Below are 22,162 nucleotides of genomic sequence, written 5' to 3' on the forward strand. Positions count from 1 at the left end.
GTTCAACGGATTGCATCAATTTAGGTAAAGAGTATGTTGGTTGCCCTAGATAGATCAAAATGTCATCTGCATAACAGGCCAATTTATGCTCTGTCCCTTTAATAGTAATTCCCTTGATATCTTCATTTTGTCTGATGTATTGAGCTAATGGTTCCAGATATAATGCAAAGAGTAGCAGTGATCATTCACAACCCTGTCTCGTGCCCCTTTCTAGGGTAAAACTATTTGATAAATATCCATTGATTTTAATCCTAGCAGTAGGATTGTCATATAGTGCCTGTATAGTTTTAATAATTGTTTAGATTAGATTCAACTTTATTGTCATTGTGCTGAGTACAGATACAAAGCCAATGAAATGCAGTTAGCATCTAACAAGAAATGCAAAGAATTGTGTCATGTAAACCAACTCTGTAAAGAAAATTCCTATTAACCGAATCAAATGCCTTTTCAGCATCCACACGTATCACTATTGCTTCAATTTTGTTTTTTTGTATATGATCCATAATGTGAAGCGTCATTCGTATATTGTCTTGTGTTTGGCATTGTTGTATAAAACCTGTCTGATCATTATGTGGGTGGAGACACTTCTAATCGTTTGGCCATGATGGTGGTAAATAATCTATAATCCACATTAAGAACAGATATTGGTCTAAATGACCCACATTCCATTTTATCCTTGCCTTCTTTCGGTATGGCTGAGATTATCGCCTCCTTCCAGTTGGGTGGCATTTGTGCCTTTTTTAGAGCCCAGTTCAGTGTGGGGAGTAAAACAGGAATTAACTCATTTTCAAATTCTTTATACCACTCTGCCATATATCCATCTGATCTTGGTGACTTGCTTAATTTAAGCCTACTAATTGCAGTTTTTAGTTCAGCTTCAGTTATGTCAGCAATCATCGTTCTATTTTGTTCTTCGCTTAAAGTGGGTAACTCTAGAGAATTCAGGAAGGTGTCAATTTGGGTTATGCTTCCCCTGGAACTTTGGAATATAGAGTTTTGTAAAACACTTCAAAAGCTTCTTGAATTTCTCTTAGCTTTTTTTTAAAAATCACTTTCGTTCTTGGATCCCTAATTCTATGAATTGTATTTTCTATCTTTTTTTTAATCAGTTTCCACACCAGTATTTTCATAGACTTAGATCCACTTTCATAGGGTCTGTTTCAGAAACATTAAATTTTCCCTGATTTCTTGTGTAGCCAAACTATTAATTTCATTCCAAATGTTTTTAATTTCCTCTAATGTACCCTGTGCCAAACTCAATTCGTGTTTTTTTTCTCTAATTCCTTCAGCTTATTTTGTAATTCCTCTGATGGTTTATTCCTTTTTTTTTCTTATATGAAGATATCGCTATAATCTTCCCTCTTAAGACAGCCTTCAGAGTATCCCACAGAATGGGAGGTGAAACCTCTCCATTATCATTGAATTCTAAGTAAAGACCAATTTCTTTTTTTAATTTGTTCCTTAAAATAGGGATCATTGAGTAGACTTGAATTTAGTTTCCAAATAGTATTCCTTGGTTGTAGATCAAAATCAACAGATAAATATATAGGTGCATGGTCACTTACATCTATTGTCCCAATTCCACAGGTGATTATTTTGTCTTTATCTTTTCCAAATGTTATAAAATAGTCTATTCTTGTATATACAGAATGGGGGGCAGAGTAATGAGTGTAATCCCTTCAGTCGGGGAAAAGGCCAACATCCTCAAAAAGTGTGTTAACTTTCTTATGTAAGGACCTCGCTTCATAGGTTTTTCTACTGGAAGAGTCTAACTTTGGTTGTAATTGTAAATTTAAGTCTCCCCCACATATCAAGAGACCTACTGTTTCTGTTAGCATAATATTAGTAATTTATTGGAAGGAACTAATATCACTTCCTGGGAGTGCGTATATATTCAATAGAGTAACTGAATTTCCGTCTATATTCCCCCTTACCAGAATATATCTGCCCTCCTTATCTCCCATTTCGAATACTTTTTCATAATTTAGCTTGCTTGAGATGAGAATAGCAACTCCTCTCCTATGTCTTCATTTATATGAGGAGAAAAACAAATTTGTGAAGCCCATTCTCTTTAGTTTTCCATGCTCATTATCACTTAAGTGAGTTTCCTGTAAATATACTACAAGGGCTTGTTCTTTATTCATTTTTGATAGAATTTTACTGCGTTTAATTGGATTTAACAGCCCATGGACATTAAAAGAAATGAATTTTACTTTGTCCTTAGCCATGTGCATTTATCTGTCAGTATCTCATTGAAATTAGCAGAATAAAACTTAATCGATCTACTCCCTGAACAAATAAGAACCAAGAAACGCAAGTTTAAAAAAAGGTAACGAAGGTGTGATTCCAAGGCTGAGGTCTCTAGTAGATGACTCTGGGTTGAGCTGGAGGAAATGTCTAGACGTGGGGGATAGCCTCTCCTACCTGTGAATTGCAGTACCCATAAAAATCAACGTGAAAAAATCAACGTCCATTACTCAGAAGAGATTTCCCTGTGTATTCCTCCCATGTATATATTCTCATTTAGGTGGGGAAAAAGGAGTGAATTAATGAATAAAAAATAAAATAATTGAGTAATATAAAATTCACATTGTAATATGCATTTCTTGACATAAGTATAGCACCACGTAGTTTTGCTTCTGTTTAGCTTATCAACACTTTTGAAATTAGTCAGACCTTATGGCTCTTCTGGAGGGGGTGAGGGCTGTCTTCTGAAAACTCAGTCTCTTCCGGATATTCTTCTCTCGCCCTCCTCCCGTCCCCTGCTTTCTCTATTCTCTCACTATTTCCTAAGCAGAGCGGGATAGCTGCTCAGCCAGGCTTTCCCTCGGTGTGATCACGCTGACAGGCAACCCTCTGTCCTTCATGTCTGCAGTCGCCTCTTCCACTGTCTGATACAGCTGCATCCCGTCTTCATAAAACGCTCGCAGTTTAGCAGGGTACAGAGTCTGGAAGCTAATCTTTCTTTGCTTCAATACTCACTTCACTTCAGAGTATTCCTTACATTTCTGCAGGACCGCTGGGGAAGGGGGGGGTAATCTTGATCAAAATATATTAATTTCCTGCTCAAAAATACTTTCTTCTTTCCCCAGGCCTTGCGCAGAATCTCTGCTTTGGTTTTGTACCGAAAGAATCTAATTACTGTTGACCATGGCTTATCTTCCCTGTCTCCAGAAGGCCTTGGGACGAGCGCACGGTGTGCTCTCTCAATGTCAAGTTCCATAGTCGAGGGAATCTCCAGCGTGTCCCGTAGTAACTTTTCTACAAACTCCACCATAGACAATTCCTCCGCTCCTTCAGGAACATTATATATCCTGATATTCTTCCATCGTGACCTTGGTTGAATAGTTTATTTTCTTGTTGATTTAACACTTTTATCATCTTACTTAGCATCTGTTCCATGTTTTGAATGCGATCTTCCACCTTTTCAATTCGTGTCTCTGCCACCTCTATTTTTTGATTAACGTTGGTGAGCTCTGACTTGATATCATTTAGTTGCTGTTTTACGTCTTTTTGGAATTCCTGTATCTCTTCCAGAATTTTTATTAATTTTGCCGCTTCGCCTGAACGAGGCCCAACGTCAGCCTTGCTAGCACACACTCGTGTAGGAGAGTCGCTTGTTGCACCCCCCTCATCCACAGTTGAGTCCTGATGAAGGGTCCCGGCCCGAAACGTTGACTGTGCTTCTTCCTATAGATGCTGTCTGGCCTGCTGCGTTCACCAGCATTTTTTGTGTGTGTTGTTTGTGGGTTCAAAAATGGCTCTTGATTTGAGGACAATGATAAGCTAACATTTCAGTCCAATACTCAACAGTAAGGCCTGATATTTTTGAACAAGAACTCCAGCTATTAACTTAGACAGTATATCACTAAGTTTTAAAATGTCAATGATGGAGTAACCAAAAATAGTGGTCAAAGGTCACAGAGGGGTTTTCTGTTATTTAAGGCAACCAATTTCCCAACACATACTGGTCACACATCAGCCCAAATTTTTTAATGCCCAGGTCATGCTCTGGACTGGTAGGCTCAGTTTTATTGCTATAAGCATTCTAAGTTGAAATGAAGACTTCCAAACCATCAACTTTACAGTCTGGATGTTAATGAAATTAACTATGACCCTGCACACATTGCCATTGTGAAAAATAAAGCAGTGAGTGTCTTTTAGAACTTTGTTTTGAGTGGAGGTGGCAGGGGTACAGGGAAAGAAAGAAATTATCAAGTATTGTAGCCAACATGCACATCAAACCTAATCAACAATTAACTAATTAAGGGCTGACCCCTGCAGGTCAGCTGTCCTGTCAGTGCTGCTCTCCAGCGTTCCCTCTCTTGGGAGATTCAGTGTGAGATAGGGAACTGCTGCATACTTACAGAAAGTAGCTTTTGAACAACATCCCATTCACCATCAAATCTTCAGGCCATGCCATTCAGGGACCTGAGCTATTATTTGTGACTGTACGTGCTATCATAGCTATATGTGCTGTGTGTGACTGTATGTACTGTGTTTTGCATCTTGGCCCCAGAGGATCACAGTTTCATTTAGTTGTATACATGTGTATGGATAAATGACAAATAAACTTGAACATTCCCATAAATGGTGCCTGTAATAAACAAAATATGGCTATAATTTATCTTTAAATGCTTTTGGATTCTACAAAAGATGTTATACAAGCAGTAGTTCTTTCTCTTCCTGTACAAAGTTACCTCCCAGAGGAGAATTATAATCCAAACTATTTGCAGATGCTGCCTGACCTGCTGAGTTCCTCTTGCATTTTGTGTGTGTTGCTTTGGATTTCCAGCATTTGCAGAATTTCTAATATTTATTTTTTGTACATGTGTATTGTTCTCATACAGAAACAGCAGAAAACAGCAAGAGTTTAATAAATTCTAACTAGCCCATGTGCTTGCGTACAATATACATATTTTACATAGGTTATCAGCGTACCTTCAGCTGAGACACGCTCCTAGCATTGCAGTCATCAGCCAAAACCACCAACCTATTTTCCTGCTCAGACCAATTGATAATTCTATGGTGATGTTGAAATAAAGATTTTGTACATAAATAAAATAATTTAGATTAAACATGAAATTGTATCTGAACAGACAGAAAAGAGTCACTACAAATGAAATTGTAGAATCAGATATAAAACAGAAAATGCTCAAAAAGTTTAGCAGATTTGGCAGCATCTGTAGACAAAGAAACAAGAGTTAATGTTCAGTTTTGACAGACAAGGTAGTTTTCAGCTACAGAGAATGAGGGAGAGAGATGAATACAAACAAAGGGAATAAGTTAAGGTGTCAGTTTAAGGCAGATTATACTTCTTTATCAGAGTAATGTGTGATGGGCAATCAATAGTTGGGCTCTGGTTTATGCCCAGTAGGCTAGCTCACATTAAGGAAATGAGGAAAAATTAAGGCAAAATGACAGATAGATAACTGTCAGAAACTACCAGTTCTAGCAGACAGATGAAGAAATGCCCAAAGATGAGGACCATTTGATGGCTCTGGCCCTATACTTGCTGGAATTTAGAAGAGTGAGGTGAGAAGTGGAATCTTATTTTAAACATATTGAATATTGAAAGGCCTAGATAGAGTGGATGTGGAGAGCATGTTTCTTATAGTGGGGGAGTCTAGAACCAGAATGCTCAGCCTCAATAGGAGGACATCCTTTTAGAAAAGAGATGGAGACATTTCCTTAGCCAGAGGGTAGTAAATCTGCAGAATTCATTGCCATGGACGCTGTGGAAGCCAAATTATAGGGTGTATTTAAAGCAAGTGGTTTTTGATTAATAAGGGAATCAAAGGTTAAGAGAGAAGTCAGGAGAATATGGTTGAGGGGGAAAATAAATCGGTCATGATCGAGTGGAGCATACTCAATGGGCTAAATGGCCTAATTTTGCTCCTATGTTTCATGGAAAATTCAATACCAACTCCTGCAGCCTAATCTGAATTTCATTTCTCCATTGTTGAGGAGACCACCTTGTGAACACGATGCAGTAGACAAGATGGAAGTGCAAGTGAATCACTTCTTTACTTGGAAAGACCAGGCCTCCGAGTTATGGTAGGGGTGAAAGGACAGCTGTTGCAAATACAGCAATTGCATAGAAAAATGCCATAGATGGGAAGTCGCAAAGAAGAGCAGACCAGGATGTTGTGAAGTCAGCAATTCCTTCTAAATGCTGAAGGGAGGGAGGAGAGGAATGTGTGTCTGATGGTGGAAACATTGTCACAAGTATAAAAACAAGGTCCTTGGCCCACCCTGACCATCAAGTAACACACAGGAGAAACTCATCAGGTCAGGTAGCTCCTTTGGAGGGGAATAAACAGCTGCCATTTTGGGCCAAGACCATTCATGAGGACTGGAAAGCACTGGCATCAGGACCTTTTCCCTGACCTGGTCTTACCTATCACCTGCTGGCTTCTACTCCTTTAACCTCCCCCTATTTAAAGATGCCAAATTTGTAAATTAACCACCTGGTTCCCACCTTCACATTCCTTCCTTATTTAAAACCAGAAGTGAGTGGGCTTGGTTCATTTTCCAGGATTTTCCGGAGTACTGTAACTATTAGAGGGGGGAAAATGTCACCCAAAGCAACCCATGATCTGTGGCATAAAAACTTATTCATATCCAAAGGAATACTGGGAACTCAGCTGTCTCCAGCAAGTAATTTACATAAGTCTTTTAGAAACATAGAAAAAAACCTACAACACAATACAGGCCCTTGGGTCCACAATGCAGTGCCAAATATGTACTTTAGAAATTACCTAAGGTTACCCATGGCCCTCTATTTTTCTAAGCTCCATGTACCTATCCAGGAGTATCTTAAAAGACCCTATTTATTCCGCCTCCACCACCATCACCGGCAGCCCATTCCATGCACTCACCACTCTCTGCATAAAAAACTTAACTCTGACAAGATAATAAGAGGAATAGAAAGAGTGGATAGCCAGCGCCTCTTCCCCAGGGCACCACTGCTCAATACAAGGACATGGCTTTAAGGTAAGGGGTGGGAAGTTCAAGGGGGATATTAGAGGAAGGTTTTTTACTCAGAGAGTGGTTCGTGCGTGGAATGCACTGCCTGAATCAGTGGTGGGGGCAGATACACTCATGAAGTTTAAGAGACTACCAGACAGGTATTTGGAGGAATTTAAGGTGGGGGGTTATATGGGAGGCAGGGTTTGAGGGTCGGCACAACATTGTGGGCCGAAGGGGCTGTAATGTGCTGTGTACTATTCTATGTTCTAATGTTTGTTCCTATCCCTCTGCAATGCTATGATAAAGGAGATAGAATTGTGATCACTACCTCCAAAATGCTCTCCCACTGAGAGACCTGACACCTGACAAGGTTCATTTCCCAAAACCAGATCAAGTGCGGCCTCTCCTCTTGTAGGCTTACCTACATATCGTGTCAAGAAACCTTCCTCAACATACCTAACAAACTCCACCCCATCTAAACCCCTCGCTCTAGGGAGATGCCAATCGACATTTGGGAAATTAAAATTCCCCTCACAACAACCCTGTTATTACTGCACCATTCCAGAATCTGTCTCCCTATCTGCTCCTCAATGTCCCTGTTACTATTGGGTGGTCTATAAAAAACACCCAGTAGAGTTATTGACCCCTTCCTGTTTCGAACTTCCACCCACAGAGACTCAGCAGACAATTACTCCATGACTTCCTCCTTTTCTGCAGCCGTGACATTATCTCTGATCAGCAGTGCCACGCCCACACCTCTTTTGCCTCCCTCCCTGTCCTTTCTGAAACATCTAAAGCCTGGAACTCTCAGTAATCATTCCTGCCCTGAGCCATCCAAGTCTCTGTAATGGCCACAACATTATCGCTCCAATCACTGATCCACGTTCTAAGCTCAACCGCTTTGTTCATGATACTCCTTGCATTAAAATAGTCACATCTCAAACCATCAGTCTGAGCATATTTCTTCTCTATCACCAGCCTATCCTCCCTCTCCTACTATCTACAAGCTTTCTCTATTTGTGAGCCAACTGCCCCTTCCTCCATCTCTTTAGTTCGGTTCCCACCCCTCAGCAATTCTAGTTTAAACTCTCCCCAAACCTCTGTGCCAGGATTCTGGTTCCCCCTCAGATTCAAGTGCAACCTGTCCTTTTTACACAGGTCACGCCTGCCCCAAAAGAGGTCTCAGTGATCTAGAAATCTGAATCCCTGACCCTTGCTCCAATCCCTCAGCCATGCAGTTATCCTCCACCTCACTCTATTCCTATATTCACTGTCACGTGGCACAGGCAGTAATCCTGAGGTAACTAGCTTTGGGGTCCTGTTTCTCAGCTTCTTTCCCAACTCCCTGTAGTCTGTTTTCAGGACCTCCTCCCTTTCCCTACCTATGTCATTGGTACCAACACAAACCACGACCTCTGCCTGTTCACCTTCCCACTTCAGGATATCGTGGACGCACTCAGAAACATCCCGGACCCTGGCACCTGGGAGGCAAACTACCATCCGTGTTTCTTTCCTGCGCCCATAGAATCACCTGCCTGCCCCCCTAACTATAGAGTCCCCTGTCACTGCTGTCATCCTCTTCCTTTTCCTACCCTTCTGAGCCACAGTACCAGACTCTGTGCCAGAGGCATGGCCACTGTTGCTTTCCCCAGGTAGGTCATCCTCCCCAACAGTACTCAAACAGGAGTACTCATTAAGAGAGACAGCCACAGGGGTACTCTCTAGTAACTGACTTTTGCCCTTCCATCTCCTGACTGTTACCCACTTATCTGTCTCCTAAGGCCCTGGGTTGTCTGTAGCTCCTCTATTACCTCCTCACTTTCCCTGACCAGATGAGGGTCATCAAGCTGCAACTTGACACACCTGGCACAGATGTGGCCATCCGGGAGGCTGGGAATCTCCCCGGACATCCCACATCTTTTTTTTCTTTTTAAATCTTTTTATTGAACATCCCACATCTGACACCCAGTACAGAACAGCGGCCTCACAGACATACATCCTATTCCTATTCTTCACAAATAACTTACCTCGACTTGACCCGTTATCGCTGAAGCTCCGTCGAGCCAAAGACCTCCTACTCTGAATCCCTCTATTCAATCACCCATTCTATCAACAAAGCTGTCTTCTTTTTAGATTCTTCCCGCCAGTCTAACTCGCTGATGTCCACACTCCTGTGCAGTCGTGCTTCAACTGAAGATTTCTCAAGTGTACAAAATAGTTATACTTACTCATGTTTAATGCAGCCATTCCTCCTTGTGGTGCAGCAGGATACATACTGGGCACATTTGTTGTCATGAAGTCAGCAATCTGTTGCAATGCAAGTAGACTAGTTGGAGTCTTTCCTTTCTTCAGCTGCTCTTGAATCATTGATTCCAATTCTTCACAGAAAGCCTAGAAATGAACAGACATCTTTTTCACAGTGATAAAGGCGGGAATATTATTTCTCTCCAAGGATACTTTTACTACTAGCAGGTATATACTGTCAAACACTAACCAGAAAACTGACAGCAATCCACTTGCTAAAAAGATAACATGCAGCATTGAAAATATTCCATTATTTTTAAATTAATAAAATGTTATTTGGCTGTTGGGTGTGGGGAATGAAACTATAATAAACCAGACTAAGTTTTCCTCCCACTAACGAACTTTGGCAATAAGGCAACTATTACATTCCTAAATACTAGAGTGGGTCCCAAAATCTGGTAGGAAAAGCAAAGCATTGTATTCCTCCCACTCACCCCGCCCCCCCCCCCCAAAGAGTGCTTTTCTATTTTTCTCAAGTGAAATTCGCAAACTCACCTGAAATTTGGTATTTGTTTTTAAAATTTAATTCCTTTTATTAAGGAGATGAAAACATTGTCAACTGCAGGAAGCGTGCCTGTGCATCTGCAGAGCAGCCCAGCAGAGTTTATAGCAATAATAACTGGTGCTAACACAGTATGCTATAAATCGAAGTTCCTCAACAACAAGTGGCAAAAGGAGTATTTTCCAAACAATAAAATATGCTAGATTTAAGCTTTATCACAACATGAACTTAACCACAAAATTCAGCTCAATTAATGGTCTGAATTTCATTACCAGCAGTATAGTGAAAGGTCTCAACTCTGGCCAAAATAAAATTGCTCACGAATTCAGCATTTTTATTTGCTTTGAGTTTGGAATGTGGGAAGAAACTGAAGCACCCAGAGGAAATCCACATGGCCACCGGGAGAATACAAACCCCTGCGAGACAGCAACAGGAATCAAACCCCAATGTTCGAGCCGACACTGTAACAGCATTATGCTAACTGCTATGCTACCGTGCCAACCCTATCTGAAGGTTTTAAAGGAAGTAGCTGCTGAGATTGTGGACTTGCTGTTTGAAATTTTCCAAAATTTGCTAAATTCCAGAAGGGTACCAGAGATTTGGAAAACAGCCAGTGTGACTCTCTTGTTCAAGGGAGGAAGATTGAAGGCATGTAACTACAGGCCAGTTCGTTTAACATCTATCATTAGAAAGAAATTGGAAACAATAATCAAAGAGAAAGCAACTGCTCATTTAGAAGAGTTGAATATAATCAAACCTAGTGAGCAGGGCTTTATGAAAAGTAAATAATGTTTGACAAGGTCTTTGGTGTAACAGAGGGAAACCTGTTGTTGTAGTGCATTTAAATTTCCAAAAAGCATTTAACAACTTTTCACAAAGAGGCTGCTGCATAAAGTAAGATCCCAAGGTATTGGAAGAATAAGTCAACAGATTGAAAACTGGCTGCCACACAAGAAATATAAGTGTTACAATAAAAGGCTCTTTTCATACTGATGGGATGTACCGTAACTAGTGGAGTATCCCAAAAATTATTGGTTTCAATTGATTACTGTTTACATTAATGACCTACAGGAGGAGAGGAAATATGAGGTTTCCAAGTTTCCCTAAAGATATGAAAATAGGTAGGTGGGTTATACATTTATTAGAGATATAGCGCAGAACAAACCAGCTACACCACCCAGCAACCCACCTATTTAATACTAGCCGAATCACAGGACAATTTACAACAACTAATTACCCTAATATATCTTTGGACTGTGGGTGGAAACTGGAGCACACGGTAGAAACCCATGTGGTCACGGTGATAATGTGTAAACACCTTACAGGTGGCACTGGAATTGTACTCCAAACACCCTGAGCTGTAACTGCGTAGTGCTAACCACTATGCTATAATGGCACCCACATGGTATGTGTATAGGTTACTGATTTCAACAAGGAAATGGCTGAGGCATTAAACGACTGTTTTGCGTCGGTCTTCACGGTGGAGGACACGTCTAAGATGCCGAAGAAGGATGTTATGGACAAAATGGGTGGTGAGGACCTTGACAAAATCACTGTCACTGAAGAGATAGTGATGAGCAAACTAGAGGGCCTGAAGGTAGATAAGTCCCCTGGTCCTGATGGGATGCATCCCAGGGTGCTGAAGGAATTGGCGGAGGTTATAGTGGACGCGTTGGTAATCGTTTATCAAAACTCTCTAGACTCTGGGCAGGTCCTGGTGGATTCGAAGACAGCAAATGTCACACCACTTTTTAAAGAACGATGTAAGCAAAAGATGGGCAACTATAGGCCAGTTAGCTTAACATCTGTAGTCAGGAAAATGCTTGAAGCTGTCATTTAAGGAAGAAACAGCAAAGCATTTAGAAAGGAATAGTTCCATTAGACAGATGCAGCACGGATTCAGAAAGGGCAGGTCCTGTTTGACAAACTTACTGGAGTTCTTTGAGGACATAATCAGTGCAGTGGATAGAGGGGAACAGATGGATGATGTATACTTGGATTTCCAGAAGGCGTTTGATAAGGTGCCGCACAAGAGACTTATAAATAAGATACGGATGCATGGAGTCGGAGGAAGTGTATTGGCATGGATAGTGGACTGGTTAACCAACAGAAGGAAGAGAGTTGGTATAAATGGGTGTTTCTCCGGTTGGCAGTCAGTGGTGAGTGGGGTGCCGCAGGGGTTGGTGCTGGGTCTGCAGCTGTTTACCATTTTATATTGATGATTTGAAAGAGGGGACTAAGAGCGTAGCAGAATTTGCTGATGAGACTAAACTGAGTGGAAAAGCAAATTGTACAGAGGATGTGGAGTCTGCAGAGGAATATAGATAGGTTAAGTGAGTGGGCCAAGGTCTGGCAGATGGAATACAACGATGATAAATGCGAGATCATCCATTTTGGAAGGAATAATAGAGGAGCAGATTATTATTTAAATTGTGTAAGATTGCAGCATGCTGTTGTACAGAGGGACTTGGGAGTGCTTGTTCATGAATCGCAAGAAGTTGGCTTGCAGGTGCAACAGGTTATTAAGAAGGCAAACAGAATGCTGCCCTTCATTGCTAGAGGGATTGAATTCAAGAGCAGGGAGGTCATACTGCAACTATACAGGGTTCTGGTGAGGCCGCACCTGGAGTACTGTGTGCAGTTCTGGTCTCCATACTTGAGGAAGGATATTCTGGCTTTGGAGGCAGTGCAGAGGAGGTTCACCAGGTTGATTCTAGGGATGAAGGGGTTAACCTATGAGTAGAGACTGAGTTGCCTGGGACTATACTCTCTGGAATTCAGAAGAATGAAAAGGGATCTTATAAAAACATACAAAATTTTGAAAGGGATAGATAAAACAGAAGCGGGAAAGTTGTTTCCATTGGTAGGTGAGACTAGAACTAGGGGACGTTGCCTCACGATTCAGGGGAGAAGATTTAGGACAGAGATGAGGAGAAACTTTTTCCCAGAGAGTGGTGAATCTGTGGAATTCTCTGCCCAGGGAAGCAGTTGAGGCTTCCTCATTAAATATATTTAAGGAACAGTTAGGTAGATTTTACACAGTAGGGGAATTAAGGGTTATGGGGAAAAGGCAGGTAGATGGAGCTAGTTTATGGACAGATCAACCATGATCTTATTGAATGGCGGGGCAGGCTTGATGGGCCAGATGGCCTACTCCTGCTCCTATTTCTTATGTTCTTATACAGATCGATTGAGTGAAAAAGGTGAAAACCTGGCAAATGCAGTTTAATGTGGGGAGTGGGTGGGGAAAAGAATGTGAGGTGATGCTCTTCAGTAAGATCAAAAAGGTGATCATCTAAATGGAGTGGGATGGCAAATGATTTAAGTTTTGTTGAGTGTGTTGCAGCCATCAAATTCTAAATTTGTGTAGTTATACAAAATACAATTAAGTTGATCAGTAAAACTATTGAAAATCTTTTCTTTGTACTTTTGTCAGTTAAATAAAGGTTCACGTGAATTAACATATCACAGATTTTTGTTTTTATTGAATTTTGGAAAAATCCCAACTTTTCTGGAAATGGGGTTTGTAAGTTAGTTACTTTCCCATCAGCTTGAACCAGTCTGTCCATTCTCCTCAGACCTCTCTCTCACTAACAAGACATTTTTGCCTTCAGAACTACCACTCACTTGATTTTTTTGCACTATGCTCTGTAAATTTTAGAGATTGTTGTGCTTGAAAATCCCAGGAGATTAGCAGTTTCAAACCAACCAGTATGGCACAAACAATCATTCCACGGTCGAAGTCACTCAGTGGTCCCTAGCCACCAGGCCGCAAAGATGTACTACTGGGCCGCGCGGAAACGATATGATTTGGCCATATGAAACAATACGAGTCAGCTGCACCTTTCCTCATTCCCTGTCATGCACTGTTGAACTTGAACACCCCCCACCCCGCTGTTGACCGGTCCGCAAGAATATCGTCAATATTAAACCAGTCCGCGGTGCAAGAGAGGTTGGGGACCCCTGACTTAGATCACATTGGGCAAATAGTTAAAAAATAAAGTTATCAAAAACATAGAACATGAACGGCAGCATTTCCAAAAGTGAGTGATGCCCTTCCAGGAGCCCGATGGCTGCAGGACAACAACTGCTCCCAAACATGACGGTGTCGGACCCAAGACTCCTGCACCTCACGCCTGACGATAGTAGCAAGAAGAGAGGGAGAACGGTCAAACGCAAGCAGACAGCACTGAACACCTGTTCACTCTTCTCTCTCATCCTCGACAGTTGTAATCGTTGTCAATTCTCTAATCGTACAGAGTAAATGGGCTGAGCGCGAGTTTGTGTTCCACAATCAGCATCGACACAGCTTCCACCCTGGCCATACCTGTACTCTCGAGAGTCCAGTTCATTGAATGCCCCAGGATATTACAAAAGGGCCAGATTGTTTTGCTGGCTCAAAAGTACATCTATAAAAGGGAAATTACAGGTTGCAGACTGCAGTGATCACAGTTTAGAAGTATACCTAGAAGATGAGTATTTAGTAGTTTTGTGAGCTGTATCCAACACGATACCATTGGTCACTTGATCACCTTGCTCACCAAACCTGTGAAACCACATTTTGCAAATCAAAATTAAAACAGAAACTAGCAGCGAAAGAGCTGGACAAAATCTGAAAAGTCTGAAACACTCACTATACCAAGTAAATAAAGATATGGAATCAATAAATTCACCAAAACAACCATTTAGTTTGTGCCAACTATAAAGGACAGATTCACAATAGAAAGTGGAGGACTAGGACATATTACAATTATATTGAAATGAACCACTGCTACAAAAATGAGGGCAATCAGCATCAGCTTGCAAGATAAACAACTGGAATTTTACAGTGCCATTACATGTTAAAGTTTCCAAGTGCTTCACATTCAATTAATCTAAAGGAAGGTCTGTTTCAGATAGTAACCAACGTCTTTTCCAATTCTCCACAATAACAATGAGAGGAATTCCAGTTTCTTTTATTCGTGCCATTTGCTTAAAGAGAAAAGTTGGTCAATACCAAAAATGGAACTTCTTGTGTTGGTTAAACAGCAAGACAGGGTGTTTAATGTCGACTGAAGCATTCAGAAGCACAAAGTTAAAATTAAAAAAATGTAGATGCTGGAAATTGAAATAGAAACAGTAAATGCTGTAAGCACTCAATAGGTCTGGCAACATCTGTAGAAAGAGAAAGTGAACCGGGTGAAATTCTACCATGGAGAAATATGAGATTGCAGATGCTTAAATCAAGCAAAGAATTACTAAGGAGGAACTCAATAGGTCAGCGTCTGTGATGAAGGATTAGTTGGCATTTTGAATCGTGACTTGATGCATCAATCCTGAAACAAGGTATCCCTCTGCCACCACAGATTCTGCTCAACCCAGAAGTCCTCTAGAGGCCCGCCCATACCTGCTGACTTCCAAAATTTCCCTCATTTCTGTTCTGAAATAATAGCATTGGTTTATCATCTACAACAATTAAGCAGCCTCTCAGTATTATATTCATTTCAGAACCAACTCAGAATTCTAATCCAAATGCAGGTGGTACACTCTCAACAATCTGACTCGTAGTATATTAACAGTAAATGGGAGCATCTACAAACAAGGCGAAACAAAAATGCTTCAAGCTTGACCCTGGAGAACAAAAGGTAATTGAATCTGAAGTCCAACACTTTGCTTATATTTTAACTGTTGTTTTGATGAGTTGCAGTTTGAGAAATTGACTAGAGAAACAGCTCATAACGCTATGGTAAAATAGTTTTCAGAAATTTCGAAATGAAATGAAAGGAAACAATTTAATTCGTATCTCAAAATAGTGTCTTGTGCATCTCCAACTCTTGTTGATTGGCAGCCAAGGTCCTGGCAATTCTGTGCAAGTATGCACAGTTAGCACAGGGCCTACTACCAATAATCTTACTGAACTGTCATCACTTTAATTAGGATAGTCAACCTCAACCCTTTATGTCCTAAAAACTGATCATAAGATCGTGACATTTCAATTCATTGTAATCCTAATGTTTTAAACTCTCTGCCTCTGCTCAACGAGCCAGGCAGCAACTAAAACATGAATTCCTTCACCAGTTTTACTCAGATGCACAATTCACACATCTCAGTCATAGTGCTGTGGATCCAGACTCCCGTTACTGTGGTAATTAAACAGAACATGGAATGAGTAAGATATCTCAAAGAAAAAGCCTCAAGAAAGTTCACAGGCATAAACCCTTCAGCCCTCACTCCAATGTCTAGATTTCTCCAAGAAGAAATATTTTCTCTGCATCCAGTCAAGATCCCTTCACTTCTGTGTTTCAATTGCCAACAGGACAAGAATATTAAGGGAACAGAATTGTAAGTGTGCATTTACCTCAAGAGTTTCTAGCACTCTAAGTATTTCTAAGGATTTAGAGATACTGGAGATATGAGCAAAGCCATGAAGGGATTTAAAAACAACGAAAAGGCATACAGGTATTTAACCAGGAGCTAATGGAGGTCAGTAAGCACAGCGTAGTGGGTAAAAAAAAAGGACATGGCATCAGAGCTCTGTGGGTGGAAGATGGGATGCCAAGCTACTACTTTGCAAAGTCATATCCTAAGGTAACCAAAAATAGAATTTATTATTATTCCCCTTGCAATAACATTCTTCAAACTTCCTAGGAAAAATCACAATTACATTATCATTTGGCCTCTGTTACTTGGTTCCATTAGCACTTACTAAATGAAAGAACAAGAGTGTTGAACTATTACCAAGTCATAATTCCTTTTCAGTGACTCATGGCTGATGAAACCTGTCCAATATTTCTTCTCTCATCCTATTGTTATAATTGCATGCATTTTCTGTGCCTTTTCACTGATGAAACAGTTCTCAATTACAATACCAATCCAGAGATTGTGCTAAGTAGCATGGTGCCACATCATGCAGGACCTGATTACACATCAGGACCAAAGGACACCCAGCTTCATTGGTCTCGTTGTTTTATGTATTTGCACCCACTCAGAGAGATCTCTCATCCACTCAAAGCATACCAGGATGGCCCTTGCACTCAAAACTCATAATATGAAGGCCCTCCAGCTCATTGAATAAATACTGCTCTCAAATAAAGTTCACACAAGAACCTGTAAAATGTGAACAACTACACATATCTTATAACGCAAACAACAGGAATTCTGCAGATGCTGGAAATTCAAGCAACACACATATCTTATGGCTGAAGGAAGACAAAGATGGAATATACCATCATTTTCAATATGCCAGCACAGTCCAGTTGAAGATTAAGATGTCAAACCTGGAACAAAACAGTGATAACTGCCATCTTATATGCAGGTGCCTCAAGATACTGGAAAGATATAATCACTGTTTCAAAGATGCACATAAATGACCGACTGCTAACATCTTCTCCTAGGATAACACCACCAGCAATGAAGTCCTCAACTGGCTACATCAACAAGCAACAATGCTTGTATGCCCAACTCCACACTCTTGAACAAACACTATTTTGACTTCTGCCAAAAGGTGACTGAGAAAACTGCTCAAGGATATTCTGAAAGCCCCTTGGGGAAAAAACTGGACTCCTCACCAGCTCCTAGTATGGCTCATCACCATCTTCAAAGGCAATTAGAGATGTGTAATCAATGTTGGTCTTGGCTTCAATGTCCACATACATTCCCCTTTGGCTATGAACAAATTTCCTTCAACTTTCTTAGACATGCTGAGAAAAAGGTGTAGCTGGGACTTGAGATCCCAAGGTATAAGGAAAGGTTGAATAGGTTAGGACTTTATTCACTGAATTGCAAGAGAATGAGGAGAGATCTTAGAGGTACACATAAAGCGGGCTTTGCCGCCTAAAGTTGGGTGAGACTTGAATGAGAGGTCAGAGGTTTAAGAGTGAAAGATGATATATTTGTAACCCTCAGGTTCAGCTAGCTGCTTAATCTAGGGGGAGACAGCCTCTGGCCCAGTCAAACTTAAGAAATCTTGTTTGGGTAGATGCTGCGTGATGCGTTCCGGTTACAAATCAGTATCACAAAATAGCCAACAGTACACAATATGCAATTAAACGATTGAGCTTTAGAATTCTTAATTTGACTATAGGGTTAGTAAAGAAAACAAAAAGAAAGAGGGTCCATTCTCATGAAAAGGTCTAATGCACAACGTTGGAGTTCACTGATTTCCCATCTGTTCATTCTCCATCGATTTCCGGCGTCGACTCCCAACCCCATTCCAAGTCCACTCTGTCCTGCAGTCTATGACGTCCTCATTCTGGCATCTTCTCTCTCTATCTTCCACCGAACAGAAGACCGCAAAACCTTCTCTCAGGCACACAAGAAAGAAAAACATTTCCCCTCATTGGCCAGCGCACATTCTAAAGCCCTCGTTACCTCTAGTCATAACCCAAACACTGTGCTATAGAGAAACCAATACATTAGCAGGGAAACTCTTCTCAGGTCAGTACACATTAAATGAGAATCAAAAGAATAGCTTCACTTAGAGGGTGGTGCGAGTGTGGAACAAGCTGTCAGCAGGAGTGGTAGCTGCAAGATCAATTGTAACATTTAAGAAAAGTGTGGATAGGTACATTGATGGGAGAGGTATGGAGGGCTATGGTCCAGGTGCAGTTAGATGGAAATAAGTATAAGACCATGGTTGGCACAGGCAAGATGGACTAAATGCTGTACTGCTCTATGACTCCAAGCTGTTTGAAAATATTGCTTTAAAGCATGCTATATTTCACACAGTGAAGACCATCAGACATAGGAGCAGGATTAGGCCATTCAGCCCATCGAGTGGGCTGCTCTGCCATTCCATCATGGCTGATCCTGGATCCCACTCAACCCCACGCACATGCCTTCTCGCCATATCCTTTCAAGCCCTGACCAATCAGGAAACTATTAACTTCCGCCTTAAAGATACCTATGGACTTGGCCCCCACCACATTCTGTGGTAGAGCATTCCACAGATTCACTACTATCTGGCTAAAATAATTCCTCCTTACCTCTGTTCTAAAAGGTTGCCCCTCAGTTTTGAGGCTGTGCTCTCTAGCTCTGAATACCCCCCACCATAGGAAACATCCCCTCCACATCCACCCTATCTGGTCCTTTTCAACATTCTGTAGGTTTCAATGAGATCCCCTCGCATTCTTCTAAATCTCAGTGACTACAGGCTCAAAGCTGCCAAATGCTCCTCATATGTTAATCCCTTCATTCCTGGAATTATCTTCGTGAACTTCCTCTAGACTCTCTTCAATTACAAAACATCTTTTGAGATAAGGGGCCCAAAAGTGTTAGCAATAGTCTATGTACAGCCTGACTAGCATCTTATAAAGCCTCAGCATTATCTCCTTGCTTTTATATTCTATTCCCCTTGAAATAAATGCCAACATTGCATTTTCCTTCTTTATCACAGACTACCTCTAAATTAACCTTCTGGGAGTCTTGTACAAAGACTCCCAAGTCCCTCTGCACCTCTCATGTTTGAACCTTCTCCCCATTTAGATAGATAGATAGATATACTTTATTAATCCCGAGGGAAATTTGGTTTCGTTACAGCCTCACCAACCAAGAATAGAGTGTAAATATAGTAATACAAAAACCCCCAACAATCAAACAACAAAATGCAAACTATGCCCGATGGAAAATAAGTCCAGGACCAGTCTATTAGCTCAGGGTGTCTGACCCTCCACGGGAGGAGCTGCATGTTCGATGGCCACAGGCAGGAATGACCTCCCGTGCCGCCAAGTGTTGTATCACGGTGGAATGCGGCCAAAGTCCAACAGTAAAAAGTTCAATATCCGGTCTGCAAACACGTTCCTTGATCGTAATATGCCCCAGATTGCACCATCTGTTGTTAACCAGATCAGTAAGCACCCAACTCCTTTACGCTTACCGCTCTCAGTGCACTTCCGGTCAGCCAGAACGGTATTACCCACCGAACTCCTCTTCTCCAAAAGTCTCTGTTGTCTCGACCCGGTCCTCTTTCCTCGGCTTTGTGATCCCCCTCTGCATCCTCTGTGTGTTTTCCTCCGGATTTCAGCAGGGGTGTCCACCGCTCTGCTCGCTAAACCAGTCGGTATTTGCTGGTCCGTGGAATACACAATGCGACCTTGCTTCTGTCCCGCATGTCGGGTTGTAACCATTTCCAGCGCTAAAGAAAACCCAAATAAAACTCTCTCTTCCAGCATGTTAGAGAGGGTGCAGCTTCGACGTGTTACCGTGAGAAAAAAAATACAAAAAATAACGTAAATTAAAAAGTAAGAAGAAAGTAAGAATAGATCGGAACGGCTGTACCAGGCTGCATGCACGACCGGCGCATGCGCACTATTTAGATAATAGTCTGCACTATTGTTCTTTTTATCAAAATGCGTTACCTTACATTTCCCAACACTATTCCATTTGCCACTTTTTTGCCCATTCTTCCAATTTAAGTCTTGCTGCAATCACATTGCTTCCCCAGCACTACCTACCCCTCCACCTATCTTCATATCATCCGCAAACTTTGCCACAAAACCATCAATTGCATTATCCAAATCAATGACAAAATGTGAAAAGTAGCGGTCCTAATACTGAACCCCAAGGAATACCACTAGTCACTGGCAGCCAACGAGAAAAGGCCCCTTTTATTCCCACTCACTGCCTCTTGCCTGTCAGCCATTCCTCTGTCCATGCCAGTATCTTTCCTATAATGCCATAGGATTTTTTCTTGTTAAGCAGCCTCATGCGTGGCACCTTATCAAATGCCTTCTGAAAATGTAAGTAAATGACATCCACTGCCTCTCCTTTGTCCACCCTACTTTTTACTTCCTTGAAGAACTAACAGATTTGTCAGACAAGATTTTCCTTTACAGACCCCATGCTGACTGACTTATTTTATCATCAGTCTCCAAGTACCCCGAAACCTCACCCTTAATAATAGACTCCAACACTTTCACAACCATTGAGGTTAGGATGACCTTTCTTTTCTTTCTTTTGCCTTCTTCCTTTCTTGAAGAGTGGAGTGAAATTTGCAATCTTCCAGTCCTCCGGGACCATGCCAGAATCAAGTGATTCTTGAAAGATCATGACCAATGCATCCATTATCTCATCAGCAAGCTCTCTCAGGACTCCAGGATGTAGTCCATCTGGTCCAGGTGACTTATCTACCCTTAAGACCTTTCAGTATGCCTAGCACTCTTTTCTTTTCTAACAGCAATGGCACTCACTCCTGCTCCCTAACACTCCTGAGTGTTACACATTCAACTTCCCACTCACTTTTGCTGCCTTTTACACCCTTTCCTTGGCTTTTATGTAGTCCTCAACTTCCCTTGTTAGCCACAGTTGCCTACCCCTGTCATTTGAGAACAACTTCTGTGGGACAGATCTATCCTGTGCCTTGTGAACTACTCCCAGAATTTTCAGCCATCTCTACTCTGCCATCATCCCTGCTAGTGACCTTTTCCAATCCATCTGGGCAAGCTCTTTTCTCATGCCTATGTAATTCCCTTTATTCCTATTGCGATACTGATACATGCAAGTTATGCTTCTCCCTCTCAAACTGCAGTATGAATTCAATCATATTATGATCACTGTCTCCAAAGGGTTTCTTTACATTAAGCTCCCTCATAAGATCTGGGTTATTACACAACATCCAATTTAAGATAGCATTTCCCCAAGTAGGCTGAAGCACAGGCTGCTCTAAAAAGCCATCTGGTAGGCATTCAACAAATTCACTCTCTTTGGTTTACCCCAATCAGATGTGCTGTTTTCATCCAAGTGCTATTCTCTCTATTCATATTTGGAGCTAATAGTAATAGCCAATGCTTCCACGTCATTGGCTTCAGTTTCAGATAGAATGCGACAATCAGCATCTTAGTCGCATCACACTTCTGTCGGCAATGAACTTCTACCTTCAGTAAAAGACCCAGTATTTGAATTCATTTAGAGCTTAATTGATGTCTGAAAACCTTCATACAAAAGTTCCAAAAGTATGGCTTATCAAGATTGTATTGTGGAATTAATCCAAACACTTAAAAGCAGCAGCACAAATAATTCAAGGGAAAAAAAATGGGTCTGACTCAGTTTGCTATTTCAGGTGTATCCATACGATTTTCTTTTCAAATTTACTTGCAAAATAAGCTATATGCTGCTGAACTCTGAAGTACTAACAATATCACAATTTATCAAGCACAGGGAGATTATGTTCCATGCTACACATACTGCAACAATAATTACATTCCCTTTCTTATTTTTCAAGTAACATACACCCCAACAGGAATTAATTTAGCTCTTCCCTCAGTGGTCTGGGGGTAGGAGTGGGAGTGCATGGACAGTTGACTAAAGACAACATCTCTTACATGTAGATTCTGAAACCAGCAGCCTGTAGCGGAGTGCTACACACAGCGCTAGAATAATGACACATTGTCGGTGAGTTGAAGTTGCGAT

The 22,162-nt window shown here is 41.3% G+C and overlaps 1 protein-coding gene across 14 annotated transcripts in view; it reads right to left on the reverse strand.

The window, feature by feature from the left end:
* Nucleotides 1-22,162, reverse strand: part of add1 (adducin 1 (alpha)) — a 159,818-nt gene that overhangs the window by 77,673 nt on the left and 59,983 nt on the right. For all 14 annotated transcript variants that reach the window (XM_063049543.1, XM_063049544.1, XM_063049541.1 and 11 more), the window contains exon 3: nucleotides 9,201-9,363. In XM_063049543.1, coding sequence (XP_062905613.1) covers nucleotides 9,201-9,363 — 163 coding nt within the window. The remainder of the gene's footprint in view (nucleotides 1-9,200; nucleotides 9,364-22,162) is intronic.

This window comes from Mobula hypostoma, chromosome 5 (assembly GCF_963921235.1).
Source record: "Mobula hypostoma chromosome 5, sMobHyp1.1, whole genome shotgun sequence".
Lineage (NCBI taxonomy): Eukaryota > Metazoa > Chordata > Chondrichthyes > Myliobatiformes > Myliobatidae > Mobula > Mobula hypostoma.